The sequence below is a fragment of the Neocloeon triangulifer genome, unplaced genomic scaffold (genome assembly GCF_031216515.1).
Source record: "Neocloeon triangulifer isolate White Clay Creek 2 clone unplaced genomic scaffold, ASM3121651v1 ptg000012l, whole genome shotgun sequence".
Classification (NCBI taxonomy): domain Eukaryota; kingdom Metazoa; phylum Arthropoda; class Insecta; order Ephemeroptera; family Baetidae; genus Neocloeon; species Neocloeon triangulifer.
In genome coordinates, this window is record NW_026775554.1 from 7,421,064 (window position 1) to 7,437,067 (window position 16,004).

Sequence of the window (16,004 nt, forward strand, 5' to 3'; positions counted from 1 at the left end):
AAGCAGGCTAGCATCGCCAAGGGTGGGCGTTGGGGTGGGCAAGGCAGACAGACAGACAAGGGTGCGGCCAGACGGGGCGAAAGTTGGCAGAGTGACTCAGCTGGCGTGGCGCGGCACCCAAACAAACCCGGCCATTAGGCACCCCCGGCCGAGCACCCTGACCCTGGCCCTGGCACTTGACGTATGAAGCACTGAAAACACTCCGCTCAACCCTTCTTCCAAGTAAAATTCATTCATACCATAATTTGATTGCATAATAATATTCCCTAATAAATTCCCCGTCTCTGTGCCTGGGAAGACGCTTAAATTAATTTTGCCCACGTTTTGGGTGGGGCACATTTTTTATCACAACCCTGTGCTTAATTCGTATACATACATAATTTGCGACAAAGAGTGCTCTTTATCAATCAAAACTACATACATTTTCTGGATTTTAATAAAATTTCCTCAAAGTCGCAGTTATCAGAAAATAAACGAAGGCTATTTTATTGATAATAGTCATAATAGATAAAACTTTAATTTTAGATCTCCCATTAAGTTGATTATGATATTTACAAAAATTAACTAAATTATGGTTGGTTAAATTAAATTATGAAAAATTCTCAAACTTTTACAAAAGTAATTTGTAATTTTTTAATATCTTGGAAAATTGACAGAAAAATAATTAATTCAACTCTGCTTTATAAAAATTTAATTTTGTGCTACAGACATTTTGTTTGGATAATTTACCCATTCACTAATGGAGCTTTGTAACATTTAATTAATTTAATTTTAATTTTGCAGCAGTGGGGATGCGCCTGCGGGCGCTGGATGGCCGATGGCTGTCGCTGCTGGTGCTGCTGGCCGGCCAGGTCATCTTCACAGTGTATTATGTGGTGGTCGTGGCGCCCCTGAAGCCGCCCCCAGCCCAGCCCGTGGCCCCCGTCAGCGTCAACTTTGTCGACGCTCCTCTGGTCAACACCTCGTCCGGTCGAAACCCGCTTTTGTCCGCACCCGTCTATCTCAGCAGATTGCAACTGGACAGGAGAAAGTCTTTCCTCGGACTGAACTCAAGCGACTGTTTTCTGCCAGGCACTGAAGTTGACTTTTCCCAGCGCATGGGAAAATGCCAATGTCAGCCTGGCTGGCATGGGCAGGACTGCGGCCTCCCAGAGGTCATCCTTAGGTCAGCCATTATTTTAGAATAAAATTTATTTTACATAATTTATCTTTTTATCCTTTTTTCTTCTAGAACTATGATTATTTGCAAACAAAAAATTATTAGTAATTTTAATTCTAGGGCTTTCATAACAGCAAAATATACGGAGCCTCCGAAGCTTCGTCGCAAACCACGCAGGGTCCTCTGCCTAGTCCGATGGACCTCTGATACCCTGACTGAGATTCTCTTCTCCGAGCTAGACGCTGTTGTCGACCTCTTTATTGTGGACAAGAAGCCGGATGCGAAATTCAACAAAGAGAAGGTCCTGGTGCTGCAGAACACGGATTGGGCCTTTGTGAAACACCAATTGATCGACTTAAGGTATTTTCGACATATTTTTTTCTAAACAAAAAGTTGCTGATTTTAATACGGCAGGTACGACGATCTGGTACTGAGTGTGGACGACAGTGAGATCCCCAACCCTAATGCGCTGCTGTTTTTGAAGTTCTACAATGGGTGGCCATATGAGCCTATTACATTTCGAATGAGGTGGTCAGTTTTTGGCTTCTTCTGGCTGCACCCTCAGCTCACCACTCTGGCAGGAAGGGTCTGCTCTGTTGGAACTCTGGCTCGGACTTTTAGAGATGATCTTCGAGCAATGAGGTAAAATGATAATCATGCATCTTAATTGGGAAAAATAGATTCCATAATTGTTATTATTATTGTATCTTCAACCTGTTCAGCCATCAAATTGTTAAATAATTAAATTTATATTTTTAGGTCAAGCAAAGAGGTGCTGGTGGTTGGCGATCTGAACCACTTTGGCGGCTGGCGTTGTCAGCTTTGTCTGGACAGCGCCGAAGATATTCTGCACCAAGCCCAGACCTTGAAAGACCCAGCCTGGAACCTCAAGAGTCGACGGGTGGATGCCGAATACGTTTCCGAACTGGTGGGACAGGGTTTGTGGGTGGATGGCCGGACGCACCTGCTGAGGGCCAGTCCGTCCAGGGAACAGAACTATTTTGCGCCGGCTGTGGTGCGGAAAGGCAACTTTGGCCACCTTCTGCACAATTTTTACGAGCAGAATGACTATTGATTTTGACTCTTGTATTTTTTGTCAATTAATTTTTTGCATTTGCAAGTTTGAATGGACACGACTTATTTTAAAATGTTTCTCTCTCATTTTTCTGCTAATTTCAAACAGTTTTTAAAATCTACTTGCTAAATGTTAAATATTAATGCGAGGCAGAAAAGAAAGTTAATCTGATCTGTGATAAATCAAGTGTAACCATAATTAATCTGAGAGAAGAATTAAAAATTGAAACAATCAGAAGAGTGACCTCGATGTGAGGAAAAGCCTGCCAAGTGCTTGCCAGGGTTGTATCTAATTGTATGTTTAAGAATGCGACCAACGAACTTTTGTGATGGACTGAGAGTCTGGTTTTGTGTAGAGATTGAGAAAGTTGTTTGTATTCAAATCATTTGGCAGTGCACAAAAACAAGGACTGACTGTCAAGAGCTGAACTATTTGTAGGAATAATAAAAGCAAAGGAATCATACCTGAAATATAAAACGTAATAATAAAATCACTATCAAAATGATATGAAACACGGCTTGGTAATAGAAAGAATTTCCTTTTATTTTTCTCTCATGACAAAACTCACAACAGAATACATCAATGGTATCAAAAAGTTCATTTTCATAATTTCATTTTGCCACCTTTTTAAGACATATTTTTTTCCATATAATTTGTGAAAATTTACCACTTGGCTTCCAGCAGGGAATGTGTTTGATTATTGGCAGTGGACTTTTGAAAGTGCTTGTCGTGTCTCGTTGTGATATGCTCTTGCTGGGAGCCTGAAATGGCCATTTTTTTAATTTTCCTATGCACATCAAAATACCCATCATATAATTGATAGTAATTATCAACATTTTTTGGAATCCTTTTCGAGGGGTCAAACATCTTTTAATATAATTCTTCACTTACACTTTCAACTTACATAAAAATAGTTGGAACCGATCAGCTGCCACTCACATTTATTTATTTTTATATATGAAATATTCACATCTTCAACGCACATATACGTCCCCTCAATAATTAAATTACTTACAAGCTAAGTTTGTTTAAAAACACTAACTTAAATTGCACTCTCGTCTTCGGGAGTCTAAAAAACTAAAAAAAGAAACTTGGTCGTCGCATAATTTTTTTATCAATAGGCATTTAAATAATTAAAACATAAGGGGAAAAGCACAGTTTAACTTGTAAAAGAACATCGAACTCGTTGGGAAAATTTTCAATACCATCCAAAAGCTACATGGTGGATTGGGAAATTTAAGTTATCAAGTCTTTTAATTCTTTTCTGTCGTTCGGAAAGAAGTGCTTTTAATCGTTTGTGCCTCTTACACATTTTTATTTTCACCTATTTTTGGAAAAGCTGCCACAGGGCACATCGGTCGATCCCTATTAAGGAAATCAATTAACATAGAAAGCTCTCTAACGCACTGGTCGTTGCACTCGGCTCTGATACTAGATTTCTCAACCTTGAGTGAGACCATCGTAGGAAGGAATAAAAGTTGGCCAGGGCAATCTTGGAGTGGCCTTGTAAAATCCTGTCCTTGAGGGCCATCAACAAAACATTTCAATTAAATTAGGCTTTTCAAAATTAAATTCTTCTGAAGCAACATTCACTCGCCAACATCTATGACAATTATCTATTGATGGCCACAATACGAAGAGATGATGGAAAGCCCTGGCACTAGTCGATGTGTTTTCAATAATAATTATTGTCCGTTTACTAACAAAAAATGCAGTGGCACGTGGAAAGCTAGCGTCCAGCCGTCCTTGTGTGTGAGGACACCCGCCGCTGCGTTCGTCCCATCACAGACAACACACACTGGTTGCAGTCTTTTGAGATCAGCCTTGTTCAGCACCAGCTCTCCGAGCCTGGCGCCTCGAAGTTGCCTTCGCTCTCGTCGCTCGAGTGCTCCCCGTACATGTCAGCCAGTTTGCGGAAGCGCGGCCCAAAGTCGGACAGATACTCAAAGTTGAGGTCCCCGTCATCTGTACCCGAAGCCAGCGAGGAAAGCGAGCCGGTCGAGTTGCCGTCACCCTCGTAAGCATAGTGCCGCAAATTGTCCACTGGCTCGTCGCTGTTCTCTTCGTCCACCTGCCGCTTCTTGCCGTCCAGGAAGCCGCAAATGTCCGGAACTTCATCATGTGCTGAAGAAATAATAGAATTTCAAAATATTTCCCGACCAATGCTTTAAAAAATTTGTAAGGAAAAATTACAAATTTCGGATATATTGATAATTCAAATAGAAATAATTGAAATTAATGTTGCATTATAATTCTTTAAAATTTAAAAAAAAATTCCTGACCAATAATTCTTCTTTCTTTAAATAAAACGGAACTTACGTCTTGAGGAGCCAAGCAGGTCGTGGGGCTTTTTGAGGTCACCGTCATAGTGCAGTCTGAGAACATTGAGGTCATACCCTGTCATGTCACCCTCGCCGCCACCCTCATCCTCATAGTTAATGATGTTCTCTCTGATGTCATCATGGTCCTTGTACATGTCGTCACTGCGTCTCTTGTGCACAACCACGGCCAAAACCAAGACTGTAAAATACCACAAGTTTAACCAATGGACTTAAGGAAAAGAGTGAAACTTACTGAGAAGGACTGCAATGCAGACCAGAAGTGCAACCAGGAAGTTGGTGTCAATACCAAAGGTGACGGCTTGAGTCAGAATTCGGCTGCATCCAGGAGATGCATTTTTCGAGTAACTTGGTTCGCCCAAATTGTATACCTAAAGAGTTTTAGTTAGTAGATGTGTGTTTGAAAGAAGGAAAAATTTCTATATACCTTTCCGTTGAAAGTAAAATTTGAGATGCAGCCGTGGAAGCCCTTACTGGTGGGTGTGTAAGTCCAGCCCAGTTGAGCGCCGAGACTTCCAAGATTCTTCGAGGTGCCTCCGACTTGCAATGGGCCATTCACATTGAGGAATTTGTTTATTCCAGCTGGCGGCGACACACTCATGCATGTGCCCATTGTGCAGCTGTCCACAACCATTTCAAAGTTCTAAACAACAAAATTAGCATCTGGTTGATGAGTACTTTAATTCCCACTACCTCAGGGCCCCATTTGATGACGATGTGGTGGGGATGGCCATCTGCAATTTTGATTTTGTTCTGTTCAAGGGAAGCAGTGCCAGTGCCATAGTCCACAAGCAGTTTGGGATATCCTCCGGAAACCTCCAGAGACATGAAATCTGGAGAATTGTATGTTATTAATTTGCACAAATTAAATGCTTGAAATTATACCTTGAACTTTGAGTCCAGTGGAAGCAATCGGTCCAACGTAGAAAAGGAGACCATTTTCATTGTTGGCAGTCAATTCCAGAGAAATTTGCCCCCTTTCACAGGCAGCCAAAGTTGGATACCAAGCGTATCCATCTCCGCTGAAGCCAACATCAATGACCTCACACCTTGGTCCGTTGTATCCTTCAGGACACTCGCAGCTAAAAAATATTATTATTAAAATAAAAATCATTGTGAATCATTTATTATCCTACTATGGTCCAACACTGGTGCCTCCATTGTAGCAGATGTTCTCTTCCTCTATGGAGCAGACGCACTCGGCCTGCACTTCTGCGTGGACACCGACAAAACTAGTTCGATTGGTCCAAACAGTCTGGGGCCGCTCATGTTTGACCAATAAGTTCATGCAACTTGACTCGCAGCTGGACTTTTCTATCAGACATTCGTCGATGTTTACCATGTGGACTTTTCCTCCAGTCAGAGCCTCAAGCTGAAATAATGAAAGTTAATTATCAAATTCAGTCATAAAAGGTTTATAATTAAAATACCTCCAATTGATGCTCGGCCAATTTTCCATTGATCTTTTCAGGTTGATAATAGGGAGAGCTATGGGCAGAAAATCGGACATCCAGGAATTCGCCATTTTTCGAGTTCAACGCAGTAAAGACATCCACGTTTTCAACGCTGATGTTAAAGAGAGAGGCAATGTACTTGGTCAAGTCTTCCCTTTTTGAGTGCTCGATGAATTCCTCAGCAGTGGTGTTAGCAAGGCGAATGGAACCTGACCTGTCGATTGCCACCTCAGGAATCTTCTTGATCACCACTTTGACAAAAGCATCCACAGAGTGGCGAGGAATTTTAAAAGATTCTTCATAAACGACAAACTCCAAATCAAAGGTTCCTTCCAAATCGTTTTCAAATGCAGGGTTGTACATGACACTGATCTCTCCCGTGTCTTCATCCAATTGGAACTTATCCCTGTGTTCCCCACTCTTCCATCCAAATGTTTTGTCAGGCAAATCCCAATCATCCTCATCCTCAACAAAGACTCTTCCAATCACAGAGTTGCTCAAGCCCTAGAATAATATGGTTAAAAATATATTTCAAATCTTTCAATTGCAATTTACCTTGTAGTTATAAACAAAGATTTCACTACTCCCAGGTCTCATTGGATTGTCGTTTTCATCTCCAATCACAACCGTGAGAGTACTAGTGCCTGTTTGAGAAGGAGTGCCAGAGTCGGAGATCACAATAGGCACATAAAAGGTTTTCTGCTGCTCTCTGTCAAACTGTCTGATGGTCTCAATTTTGAATGAGGTGTCACTATTGCCTGTTTAAAAAGTAAAAAAAGTGTGAAAATTTTCAAAAATAAAATTATCATTTATGTTTACCAGTGACTTTAAATCCATTTCTGATATCATCAGAGGCATAGGGGTCCAATTCGTAATGGAAGGGCGGTCCATTGCCCTTCTTGTGATCGTCATTGTCTTCGGCGGTTAGTGTAGTGATGACTCCTGGATCAGTGTTTTCGGGCCAAATAACAGGCTGAGGCTGTGAATAATTACCTGAGTAAAAATGATCTTACTTTTAAAATTTTAAATATTTACCACATTCAGGTAAGGAGCATTGTCATTGATGTCAGTGAGGATTATCTCAACTTCAGTAGGAGATTGAAGACTGTTCTGCTCTCCGTCCTCATCTTTGGCGTTGATCAGGATTTGCCAGCGTTCGTAGCCATTAGGAGGGTCTCTGTCCAGTGGTTTGATGAGAGAAATGCAGCCATCGTAGTCGATGCTGAGCAGCTTTTTCTGCTCTTCTTTGACAATGTAGTAGCGAATCCTCTGTGGTTGGTCCCTGGGCAAGTCGGGGTCGTAGGCCTCCACCTTGATGATGCACCCTTCGCGCATTTCCTCCTCAGGAATGGTGACGTTGCGGTGGAATTCCAAAAACACAGGTGGCTCATCATTGACGTTCTCAATGTTGATTTGGACAAAGGCTCGATCTTCGTAGATTCCGTCAAAAGCTCGAACTTCCAAAGTGTACTGCAAAGAAATATCAGAATTTCAAATGGTGGAAAACAAAAAGGGGTTTCAAATCTTACAGAGGTGGTAGTTTCGTAGTCAAGTTCCTTGTTCACTCTGATCTTGCCTGTGTTTTTCTCAATCTTAAACTGATCATTGGGGTTGCCACTTTCAATACTGTAGAAAACCTCAGAAGCTGCAAAGTAAAAATAATTTCATCATTAGCACAGAGAACTTTTGAATTTTTATTAGAAATTAAAACACTATTAAATATATTACCTGTGTCATTATCAACTGCCCTGACTTCAGTGACCAGTGCATTCAAGTTAGCATTTTCAACAGCTTCGGCTATGTAGGTTTTCTTGGTGAATTTTGGAGGGTTGTCGTTTGTGTCTCCAATGATGATGTGGAAGGACTGCTGACCTGTGTTTCAAATGTGAGCATTAGAGGACAAAGAAAAAATGATAACTCAGTATGCATACCTTTGTTTGGCTGTCCATTCTGCAGCAGTGCTGACTCAAAGTTGTCTTTGGCGATTACTTTGATCACATAAGAGTCTTTCTCTTCTCGATCAAAGGTCACTTTGGTTGTGATGTTTCCGGTGTACTCGTCAATCTCAAAGAGATCTTGGTGGTCACCCAATTCATAAGTAACCTGAGGAGAAAGTTGAATAAGTTAAAATTTTTTTTTTTTTTAAATAACAAAACCTGTAAAAATAGGTACTTTCTCGTTGATATGAAACAATAATTACTATTCTTTACTGACCTGATTGTACTTGTAGGTGCCATCAGCGTCGAAAGCCCTAACCTGCATGACAGGCGCTCCAGGCAATTCGTGCTCAAGCACCGTGCCAGCAGCAACGTCCCTGAAAATCGGGATGTTGTCGTTGACATCTTCGATGGCAATGTTGAGCACCGTCTCAGCTGCCAAATTGTACTTGTTCTGCACTCGAATCGTGATGACATATTCGGTGATTCTCTCATAGTCAAGTTGACCGCCCAGCTTCAGGTAGGCCGATTCTCCTTCTGACTCAAGCAGGAATGTGTTCTGCTTGTTGGTCTGCTCGGTGCGTCCCGGCACAATGGTGAATACAAGTTCCCGCTCAGGAATGTTGGATTGGGCCTGGAAGGTGGCCAAAACTTGTCCATAGTCGTTGAAGTTCTCCTGCAGCATCAACGGGCTCTCGGGGATCTTTGTGTATGAAGGTGGTTTCTTATTTGAGTCCACAACTACAATTTCCAGTTCAGTAGAGGAGCTCTGAGAAGGTGTGCCCTGATCAGTTGCTGTTGCATTCAGGCGGAAAACATGTGGCGGTTTGATCTGAAAAATAAAATGAATACAATTAGTTCAAAAATTTAAAATTAAAATTGTTGATAAATACTAGCTAATCGACTTCCTTGATTTCTGAAAATTTTTATTGAAATAATAACGTGTCGTCAAAATTTCAAGATAAAATACAAATATTTTTTTCTGAAAATTTCATTAATTTTTATTTATTTTTTATTTTGAAGACCAAAAATCACCAGAAAGTTATTATTGGATTTTTGGTTTTATAACAAGATGGCAAATATTCAGAAACAAACTTTGAAAACTGAACGTATTTGCTCTTCTGGTACTTGATAGCTATCAGAACTTCTCTCATACAAGGCCACTAGCAATCAAAAAGTTCAAGAGTCAATTCCCTAGTAATTTGATTCTGATTTTATCCACATGACACTCACATCGATGGTTCTGTTGAGAGTGATGACGCCGGTGCTGCGGTCGACGCGGAAGTAGCCGCGCTCCTCCTCCCTAATGGGGTGCAACTCATACTCGACGATAGAGTTTTTTCCGTCATCAATGTCCGTGGCCGAAATTCGCATCACTTCGGAGCCAGGTCGCATATCTTGAGGCACAGACTCGCGGTACACCTGAGGAGTTTTAAGAAAAACGCCTTGCTTTAGAAAACCTATTTTTGGAAGGGATCTTTTTGACAAAGCAAATCAATTTGCAAACAGCGCTAATCTAATCAAACCAGAGAGTGAAATAAAGTAAGTTTTTAATAGAAAAATGTGCTGCTTGACGGTGAAATCTGCAATATGACTTTGTGGCTTTGGTGAATATATTGGTGAAAAGTGAAAAAAAAATCTAAAAATTACAATAGGAAATTAAATTATGTTTCAGGTTGTTTCAGGTGATTTCAGGCTAACTAAATAACTTGAAAGAAGGTTTTGGAATGATAAGAATAATACTCAGCAATGGAAGAATCTAAAAACCAAATAATACAAAAGTCAATTATTTTCAGATTTTGTTATGTGAAGTAGAGGATTAATTTTAAGTGCATGCAGTCCATGCATTTAAGGTGCCAATACAATAATTTTGTAATCCAACCTTCCAATATGATCCTCGAAATACCTAGTAAAGCACAAGACCAGTGTTAGTCAAAGTTCGGAGGTTAGTCCATGGTTAAATTCTACTTAAGAAATTTATTTAGAAGTTCCCATTCATAATTATGAATTATCTCTTTTTTCAGACAATACCGTTTTTTCCAAAAGATCTCAACTCTAACAGCACCCCTGGCTGAGAGAACCCAAAAATGGGGAAATATACTCACTCCTTTGTCGAAAACTGGCTTGTTGTCGTTTGTGTCTTCGATGGTCACCTTGATGACGCACACGTCGTCCAAAGGTGGCTTTCCATTGTCAGTGGCGCGAACGGTGATGAACGCTTCTTTTTCGCGCGTCGGCTCGTCTCGGTCGAAAACCTTTGACAAATAAATTTGAAATAATTAGAACAATGAAATATTTGATAACTTCATTTCGTCTGGAAAAGTTCAGCTCGTTAAAGTGTCTCAAGTCTCAACAGCTTGCCAAGTTGTGTAAGTTTTGCCAAAATTAATCGACAGACAAAATCTTCCCGCAAAAAGTTTTGCAATCTGCGCCAATGTAAGAAAAAAAACAAGCAAAATTTGCATTTGCATATCTCGAGGACAATTAAAATGGGACCCAAATAATATCGGGGAAGTTTGAGAGCGCGCAGTGCAAATATTAGCATTTTGTAATAGAGGACGTGAGCATTCGCAGCAGATTTGATAGCGACCGGCAGCGGGCGGGGTATTTCCTTTTATTAAGTGGCGCGGACAAAAGTTGCCAACTTAATAAGCTTTTGGAAGGGGAGTTGCAAAGAGGGGGTGCAAATTTTTGCCCATCGCGAATGAAACAAACTTTCTTGCGCTCAAATTAAAACGCCACTCAAAATGAAGCGACGACGACTCTGCCAGATGGAGAGGAAGGAAAAAAATCCTAAAAGCAGAGCCCGGACCGAACGGTGGCGGAATATTTTAATTTCTCTCAATCTGCTTTCCGCAAGTTTGCAGACGAAGAAAAGCAATTGCATTGCGTTCGCCGAGTTTCCTCAAGGGGCTTTAATTTTATAGAGATCGACTTTGATCCAATCCATCACGACTGAACGACCGCGCACAAGAAACTTTTGGCCCTGCAGGAATCGCAGGAATTTTCAAAGAAAACCCATCAATCTACGTTCTGCCTGATCCCACGCAACATTCAAATGTTAAAATCATTTTCTCTTTGAAACATTAAAAAACTAAGCGAAGATTGCCATTCTGAAGAGTAAGAAAGAATTTTGTTGCGTAATAAAAATCTAAATAACTTATCTAACAACTGATATTGCTACGTTAGCTTGAAAAATAATTTACAAGAAATAAACAGCCTCCAGCGTAAATAAAAACTTCTTGCAACAAAAACAAAATGTGTGTTGAGGAGAAAGGCCGAGGTTAACGTTGAAACTATAAAAGTTTGCATGACGCCATAAATTTATAGACCAAGAACAAAAGTTTATATAATATTTGGATTTGCTATGCTGTAAGAAAAATTGCTGAGGGAACAAAATCGTACCTGTCTGGTGGTGATTTCGCCTGTTTTGTTGTTGATGTTGAACTTTTGGCGCTCGCCCGGCGACACAATGAAGGTGTAGGTGATGGTGTCGTCTGGGTCGCGGTCCTGGGCCTGCACGGTGAGCACCTTTGTGCCAGGCTCTTCTTCCTCCTTCACGGACGGTGTGTACTTAGGGCAGTTTGAGAACACCGGCTTGCGGTTGTTGTGGATCTCTGCCTTGCCCCAAAGAGGCGTCCCTGGTGGCTAAAATAAAAACATAAGGGTTATTGCATTTATTTTACTTAATAAATTCAGCATCAAAATTTTTCCGGTTAAAAAGTTTGTACGTGGAAAAAGATTTTCTTTAAACGCAGAGATAAGTTTCAAGTCTTAATTAATAGAGGGAGGCGCAAATAAATTAGTTGATCTCTCCGTCTCCGCACAAGTGGTGTCCGTCGATTAGGGCCGAGGGTAAATTTATTCTCACAGGCGAAATAAGAGCAATTAGACCCTTATTCGCACGCACAACGAAATTAGTCTCCAGTTTAATCCCCTTGGGAGAGGCCAAGGTCGGACGGCTGTGAGGGCGGATCAAAAATCCTTACACTCACTTGGTGCGCGCATTAATTATTTCATTAGCCTTGTGCATAATTTATTAGGCCTGTCTCGTTAACGGCTTCAATTATTCACACAACTTAACCGCACCGGTCGATGGACGTGTCTTGGTGGGAAAATGTCAATAATATATTTAAATTTTGTAAAAAAAATCCTTCTTTATACAAAAACAAATATTACACTTTTTTTTCTAAATTTTAAAATTTCTTGCTTAAAAGGTTGGAGATTATCTTGATTGTATTTTTTTTCAAGTTATGAAACGTCGTGTATTATTTTGTAGGCACTCTTATTTTTCTTTCCTCTTTTATAAGTCAATTATGGCGAGTCCACACTTGCCGGCTAAAAACTTTCATCATAAAAAATTGATTCGACAACAAACGGTATTGTGTTAATTCCGACTCTTGACTCGCCCCGAGAGACTTTTAAGAGTCTCATTCTTTCCTCTCTTCGGCAGCTGTGTGCAAATTCAGGCCTTTTCCGTTGCTCTTTGTCGCGCGCGAAACGCCGCCAACGAGAGAGAGAGAATGATGAAGAATTCATTCGGGCCGGAGACAATATGGTCTGAATTTACACAACGAAATGGGACTTTGACTTCTTGCGGGGCAAACTTGCACCTGCGAAATAATTCAGCGTGCGCCGAAAACACGCTTGGCCCGGCGAGCAAAAGAAAGGCGCAGAAAAAACACGTGCTTTTCTATTCAATGGGACTTTTGACGTTGGCACAATTTCTTTTCAGATCTGGGATGAGTTTTAACAGGGCGGGCGACTCGGTATCAATTATGAAAATTCGCCGGCTGATGTGGAGATTGGGGTTGCAGGCCTCGGGGGATGCGAGCGCAAATAGCCTCGTTTTCGGTCCCGCAGGATATTGGACGGCAGCCACAAAAGATTATCGAATTAAATTGTTATTGGTTTGGCCAAATCCGTGTTGCCTCTCGCACTCGGCGCAAAGCTGAAATGAAAAACACCCTCGCCAAACGCGCGCCAACCGGGATCAAAGGCGAATTTCCCTGAGTGGCGAGACACACAGAGAGCGCGAATTCCAAGGGACCCTTCCATTATTAGGCAAATTTCATTTGCTATACTTCAAAAAGCAATGCGAGTTTGATGGAAAATAGATAGTGGGGCTGCGAGGGATAAAAGGCGAAAGTGTGCGAATAAAACTCCAGAGGTTTGGAATTGGAAAAGTCAAACGAAAAAAGGAATTCCGACCTATTTTTAGCAGATGGGTTGAAACACGTGATAAATTATGTTTTATTTGTATTAATAGTAATGAAAATAACCAATGAAATTATTTTAGTCAAATTTCAAAACATTTCAAATGGTCAGTTAAATGAAAATTGGCTCTGATTCAGCAAGGCCCCGCTCGGATTGTCATTCCAGGCGATCGAAAAACATTTATTCATTTGGCGCTAAACGGTGCACTCGTCACCAGAGGCAGAAATGACGTAGATTTGCGACCGTTTAACGCGCGGCGACGGCGGCCCCCGAACGCCATTCAGCTTTGATGAAGCGAACGACGCATCCGAGCCAAAAATGATCGATTTTTAATAATCACAAGTGCGACAAACAAATCCTCTCGCGACCGACACAGGCCAGAGGGCCAGAGATCGACGGCCAAAATACATATTTGCGAAAACACGGCAGACTAACAATTAATTAATCCGCACGAGCGAGCAGTTGGGTGATTTGGAATGAGCAAACAATCGCATCCACAACGACAAACTTATTTCCCCGGACGCAAATCGCTCTTGCAAACAAATTTTAGTCTAGGGAAAATTGGAAATTATTACTCAGAAAAAATATGTCCACTTGCTTAAATTAGAATTTTATAAATTGGGTGAATTTGCTACGAGGAAATCGGTATGCATTAAAAATTAGAATAACAAATCTCTAATAAAAATTTGCAAATAATGAAAATTAATTTTTTTTCTTTTTAATTTTGAGGTAGAATCTCACGGTTGAGGGTTGATTCATGATGATTTGTTTTAAGTTCAACATATTTTCCCCTTTAATCTATACACACGGAAAATAAGACGGCGTAGGTGAGAATTTTAGGACCCAGACGCACCGGGGCTGCGAGCCAAAAAAGGCACGTGAGAAAATGCATACCTTGTTGAAGCTGTTGAAGTAGTCATCCTGGGCTGGGTTGGGGCCGTGATTTCCGCTCCTGCCGCTCAAGTGTCTCGAGTGTCGCAGTTTCGAAGCGTGCCAAACTCCACCGCCAACGCCGCTGCCAAATCGATCTGCGAAAACAAAAAACATGACAAATTTATTTTTTGCATGGACAAATAAAAACGCTAATTCTGCGGCGCGCACACGCCGCAATCAATTTGGGTTCATTTTTCAAAATAATGTTTGTTTGCTGAAAGCTTTCTGCAGTTTTATTATTGAAAATGGAAAGCGCCGGCGGCTGCAAATGGGATTCCATTATTTATCGTGGCCGGCCAAAAACCGCAATCATCGCTGGAATTGAAACGCGCGAGCTTTCACGCCCAGCCACTTTGCAAGATGACGCTTTTTCGGTTTTTCGCCCATCATCCGCGTTTCAACAGGGAAGGAACCAAGTTTTAATTGGAAATTAATATCGTCGGTGCGAGCGTGTGCTTTGTGTCCGCCGCAAGAGGAAGAGCAACATTTGTTTGGTCTTTTGTATGACAAGGGCTTAATTAATGTGGCGACGAAAGCGCACGCACCCTGAAAGCAGCCGCCGCCGCAAAGGAAGCCCCAGAGAATTTCAATCTTGCACAGGTCAAATTGGGAGCCACAGTTTACGCAAAAGGGAAAAGCCGGAGGTGCTTGGGGCAAATTTTACTACAAAAACCACCACACCACGGAAAAGGGCTAAAATAATTTGTCCTATACCATCTTTGGCAGAATTTGTCATTATTCATTAACATTCATAATTTTATTTTATCAGAATTTCTATATCTTGAAATGAGCATGTAAAAAACTCAATAAACACTCTAAAAGTTAAATCAATTTTTGTTATAAAATTCTTGAAATAAAAGACGAAATCTTTTCTTCTTCTTCTTCTTAATAATTGCAAATTTATGAAGTGCAATCAATTTTTCAGATTAAATTTCTAAATTTAAAAATAAAAAATAGCCTTAACCCTGACGAGATTTGAATTGAATGAAGGTTGCCGTATCTTTATTCAGCAATATATGAAATAAAAGAAGCCTCGCTGAACGTTGGTTTTCAAGGCACCTCAGCTAGACTTAAGCCGCTGAGTAGTTCTTGCACATCAGTTTTCGGCGAGCAAACAGAGCTGGGTCAACTATCAGAAACTTCTATTCGAAAACTAAATTAACTTCGCTCTCTTACGTGTTGGTTGTGTCCCAGCAGTTTCAATATTTGACCAGACGCAGTAGGTATTACACGGCGGCGTATATATTAAAATCGATTCTCGGCGGACCGAAATAATATTCATGCATATAAGGGGCACTTCGAACACAATAGTGACCTAATACGCAGTTTTAATGCCCGTCAATTTCATCCCTGATTTACAATTCTCGTCGCTCTCGCGAGATAGTAGTAAAAGGTCGTCATCGCCGCCGCCAAGAGACTCAAGCAACTTTTTATGCCTAATGAGATTCTTTTACAACTGCACCGTACAATTTACGACCGCGTAATGCCGGCCCCGAGATATGAATACATTAGAGAGGCCCTCGTTGTGTTTTAGCCCTTTCATCACTTTTCGGCTCGTTTTACAGAAATTTTGACCGTTTACACTCTTCATACGTGCTACGCTAGTGGCGCCTCTGGTGCCGGCGAATCACAACGTTCAATTTGTACATTCAATTAGATGCTTGCAACGCAATCAGAGCGTATTTTCCATTCAATTTTGAAACTCAAAGCAACCGATGACAAAGCGAGATTCTCTTATTCTCTCTTGTTATTTTTCGATTCCGCGCCACTTGTTTATTCCTCAAGATTCGCTTCGATCACGAACGAATAAATTAAATTCGCCCGTTGCGCCCAAGAATACAAATCGCCGCGGAAGGATTCGTCGCTCTTTCTTTCTTTCTCATTCCAAGT

At 41.0% G+C, this 16,004-nt stretch overlaps 2 protein-coding genes across 4 annotated transcripts in view; one reads left to right on the plus strand and one right to left on the minus strand.

Annotated features, from left to right (window-relative positions):
* LOC132197752 (beta-1,4-mannosyl-glycoprotein 4-beta-N-acetylglucosaminyltransferase) lies at positions 1-2,832 on the plus strand. 2 transcript variants are annotated; one of them, XM_059621274.1, is made up of 5 exons: positions 1-222; positions 784-1,165; positions 1,280-1,519; positions 1,574-1,801; positions 1,919-2,832. In XM_059621274.1, the coding sequence occupies exons 2-5, from the start codon at positions 792-794 to the stop codon at positions 2,232-2,234; spliced, it is 1,158 nt and encodes a 385-aa protein (XP_059477257.1). In that variant the 5' UTR covers positions 1-222; positions 784-791; the 3' UTR covers positions 2,235-2,832. The 2 variants fall into 2 exon arrangements, with proteins under 2 accessions (XP_059477257.1, XP_059477258.1); XM_059621275.1 differs by having other exon boundaries at positions 1-181.
* Positions 2,757-16,004, minus strand: part of LOC132197749 (DE-cadherin) — a 48,056-nt gene continuing 34,808 nt past the window's right edge. For both annotated transcript variants that reach the window (XM_059621271.1, XM_059621269.1), the window contains 19 exons: positions 14,076-14,209; positions 11,370-11,612; positions 10,070-10,219; positions 9,198-9,386; positions 8,242-8,796; positions 7,959-8,130; positions 7,756-7,899; positions 7,557-7,672; positions 7,063-7,497; positions 6,847-7,006; positions 6,583-6,785; positions 6,004-6,531; positions 5,710-5,945; positions 5,459-5,655; positions 5,267-5,406; positions 5,001-5,216; positions 4,809-4,944; positions 4,554-4,754; positions 2,757-4,358 (listed from right to left, as the gene is read on the minus strand). In XM_059621271.1, the coding sequence (XP_059477254.1) occupies positions 4,063-4,358; positions 4,554-4,754; positions 4,809-4,944; positions 5,001-5,216; positions 5,267-5,406; positions 5,459-5,655; positions 5,710-5,945; positions 6,004-6,531; positions 6,583-6,785; positions 6,847-7,006; positions 7,063-7,497; positions 7,557-7,672; positions 7,756-7,899; positions 7,959-8,130; positions 8,242-8,796; positions 9,198-9,386; positions 10,070-10,219; positions 11,370-11,612; positions 14,076-14,209 (4,451 nt within the window). In that variant the 3' untranslated portion in view covers positions 2,757-4,062. The remainder of the gene's footprint in view (positions 4,359-4,553; positions 4,755-4,808; positions 4,945-5,000; positions 5,217-5,266; positions 5,407-5,458; positions 5,656-5,709; positions 5,946-6,003; positions 6,532-6,582; positions 6,786-6,846; positions 7,007-7,062; positions 7,498-7,556; positions 7,673-7,755; positions 7,900-7,958; positions 8,131-8,241; positions 8,797-9,197; positions 9,387-10,069; positions 10,220-11,369; positions 11,613-14,075; positions 14,210-16,004) is intronic.

Excerpts from the sequence above, each read along its gene's own strand:
- LOC132197752 (XM_059621274.1), top strand. The coding sequence starts at position 792 with ATGCGCCTGCGGGCGCTGGATGGCCGATGGCTGTCGCTGCTGGTGCTG. Across the intron at positions 1,166-1,279 it reads CTCCCAGAGGTCATCCTTAG|GGCTTTCATAACAGCAAAAT; the intron begins GTCAGCCATTAT and ends TTTTAATTCTAG. Across the intron at positions 1,520-1,573 it reads CACCAATTGATCGACTTAAG|GTACGACGATCTGGTACTGA; the intron begins GTATTTTCGACA and ends TTAATACGGCAG.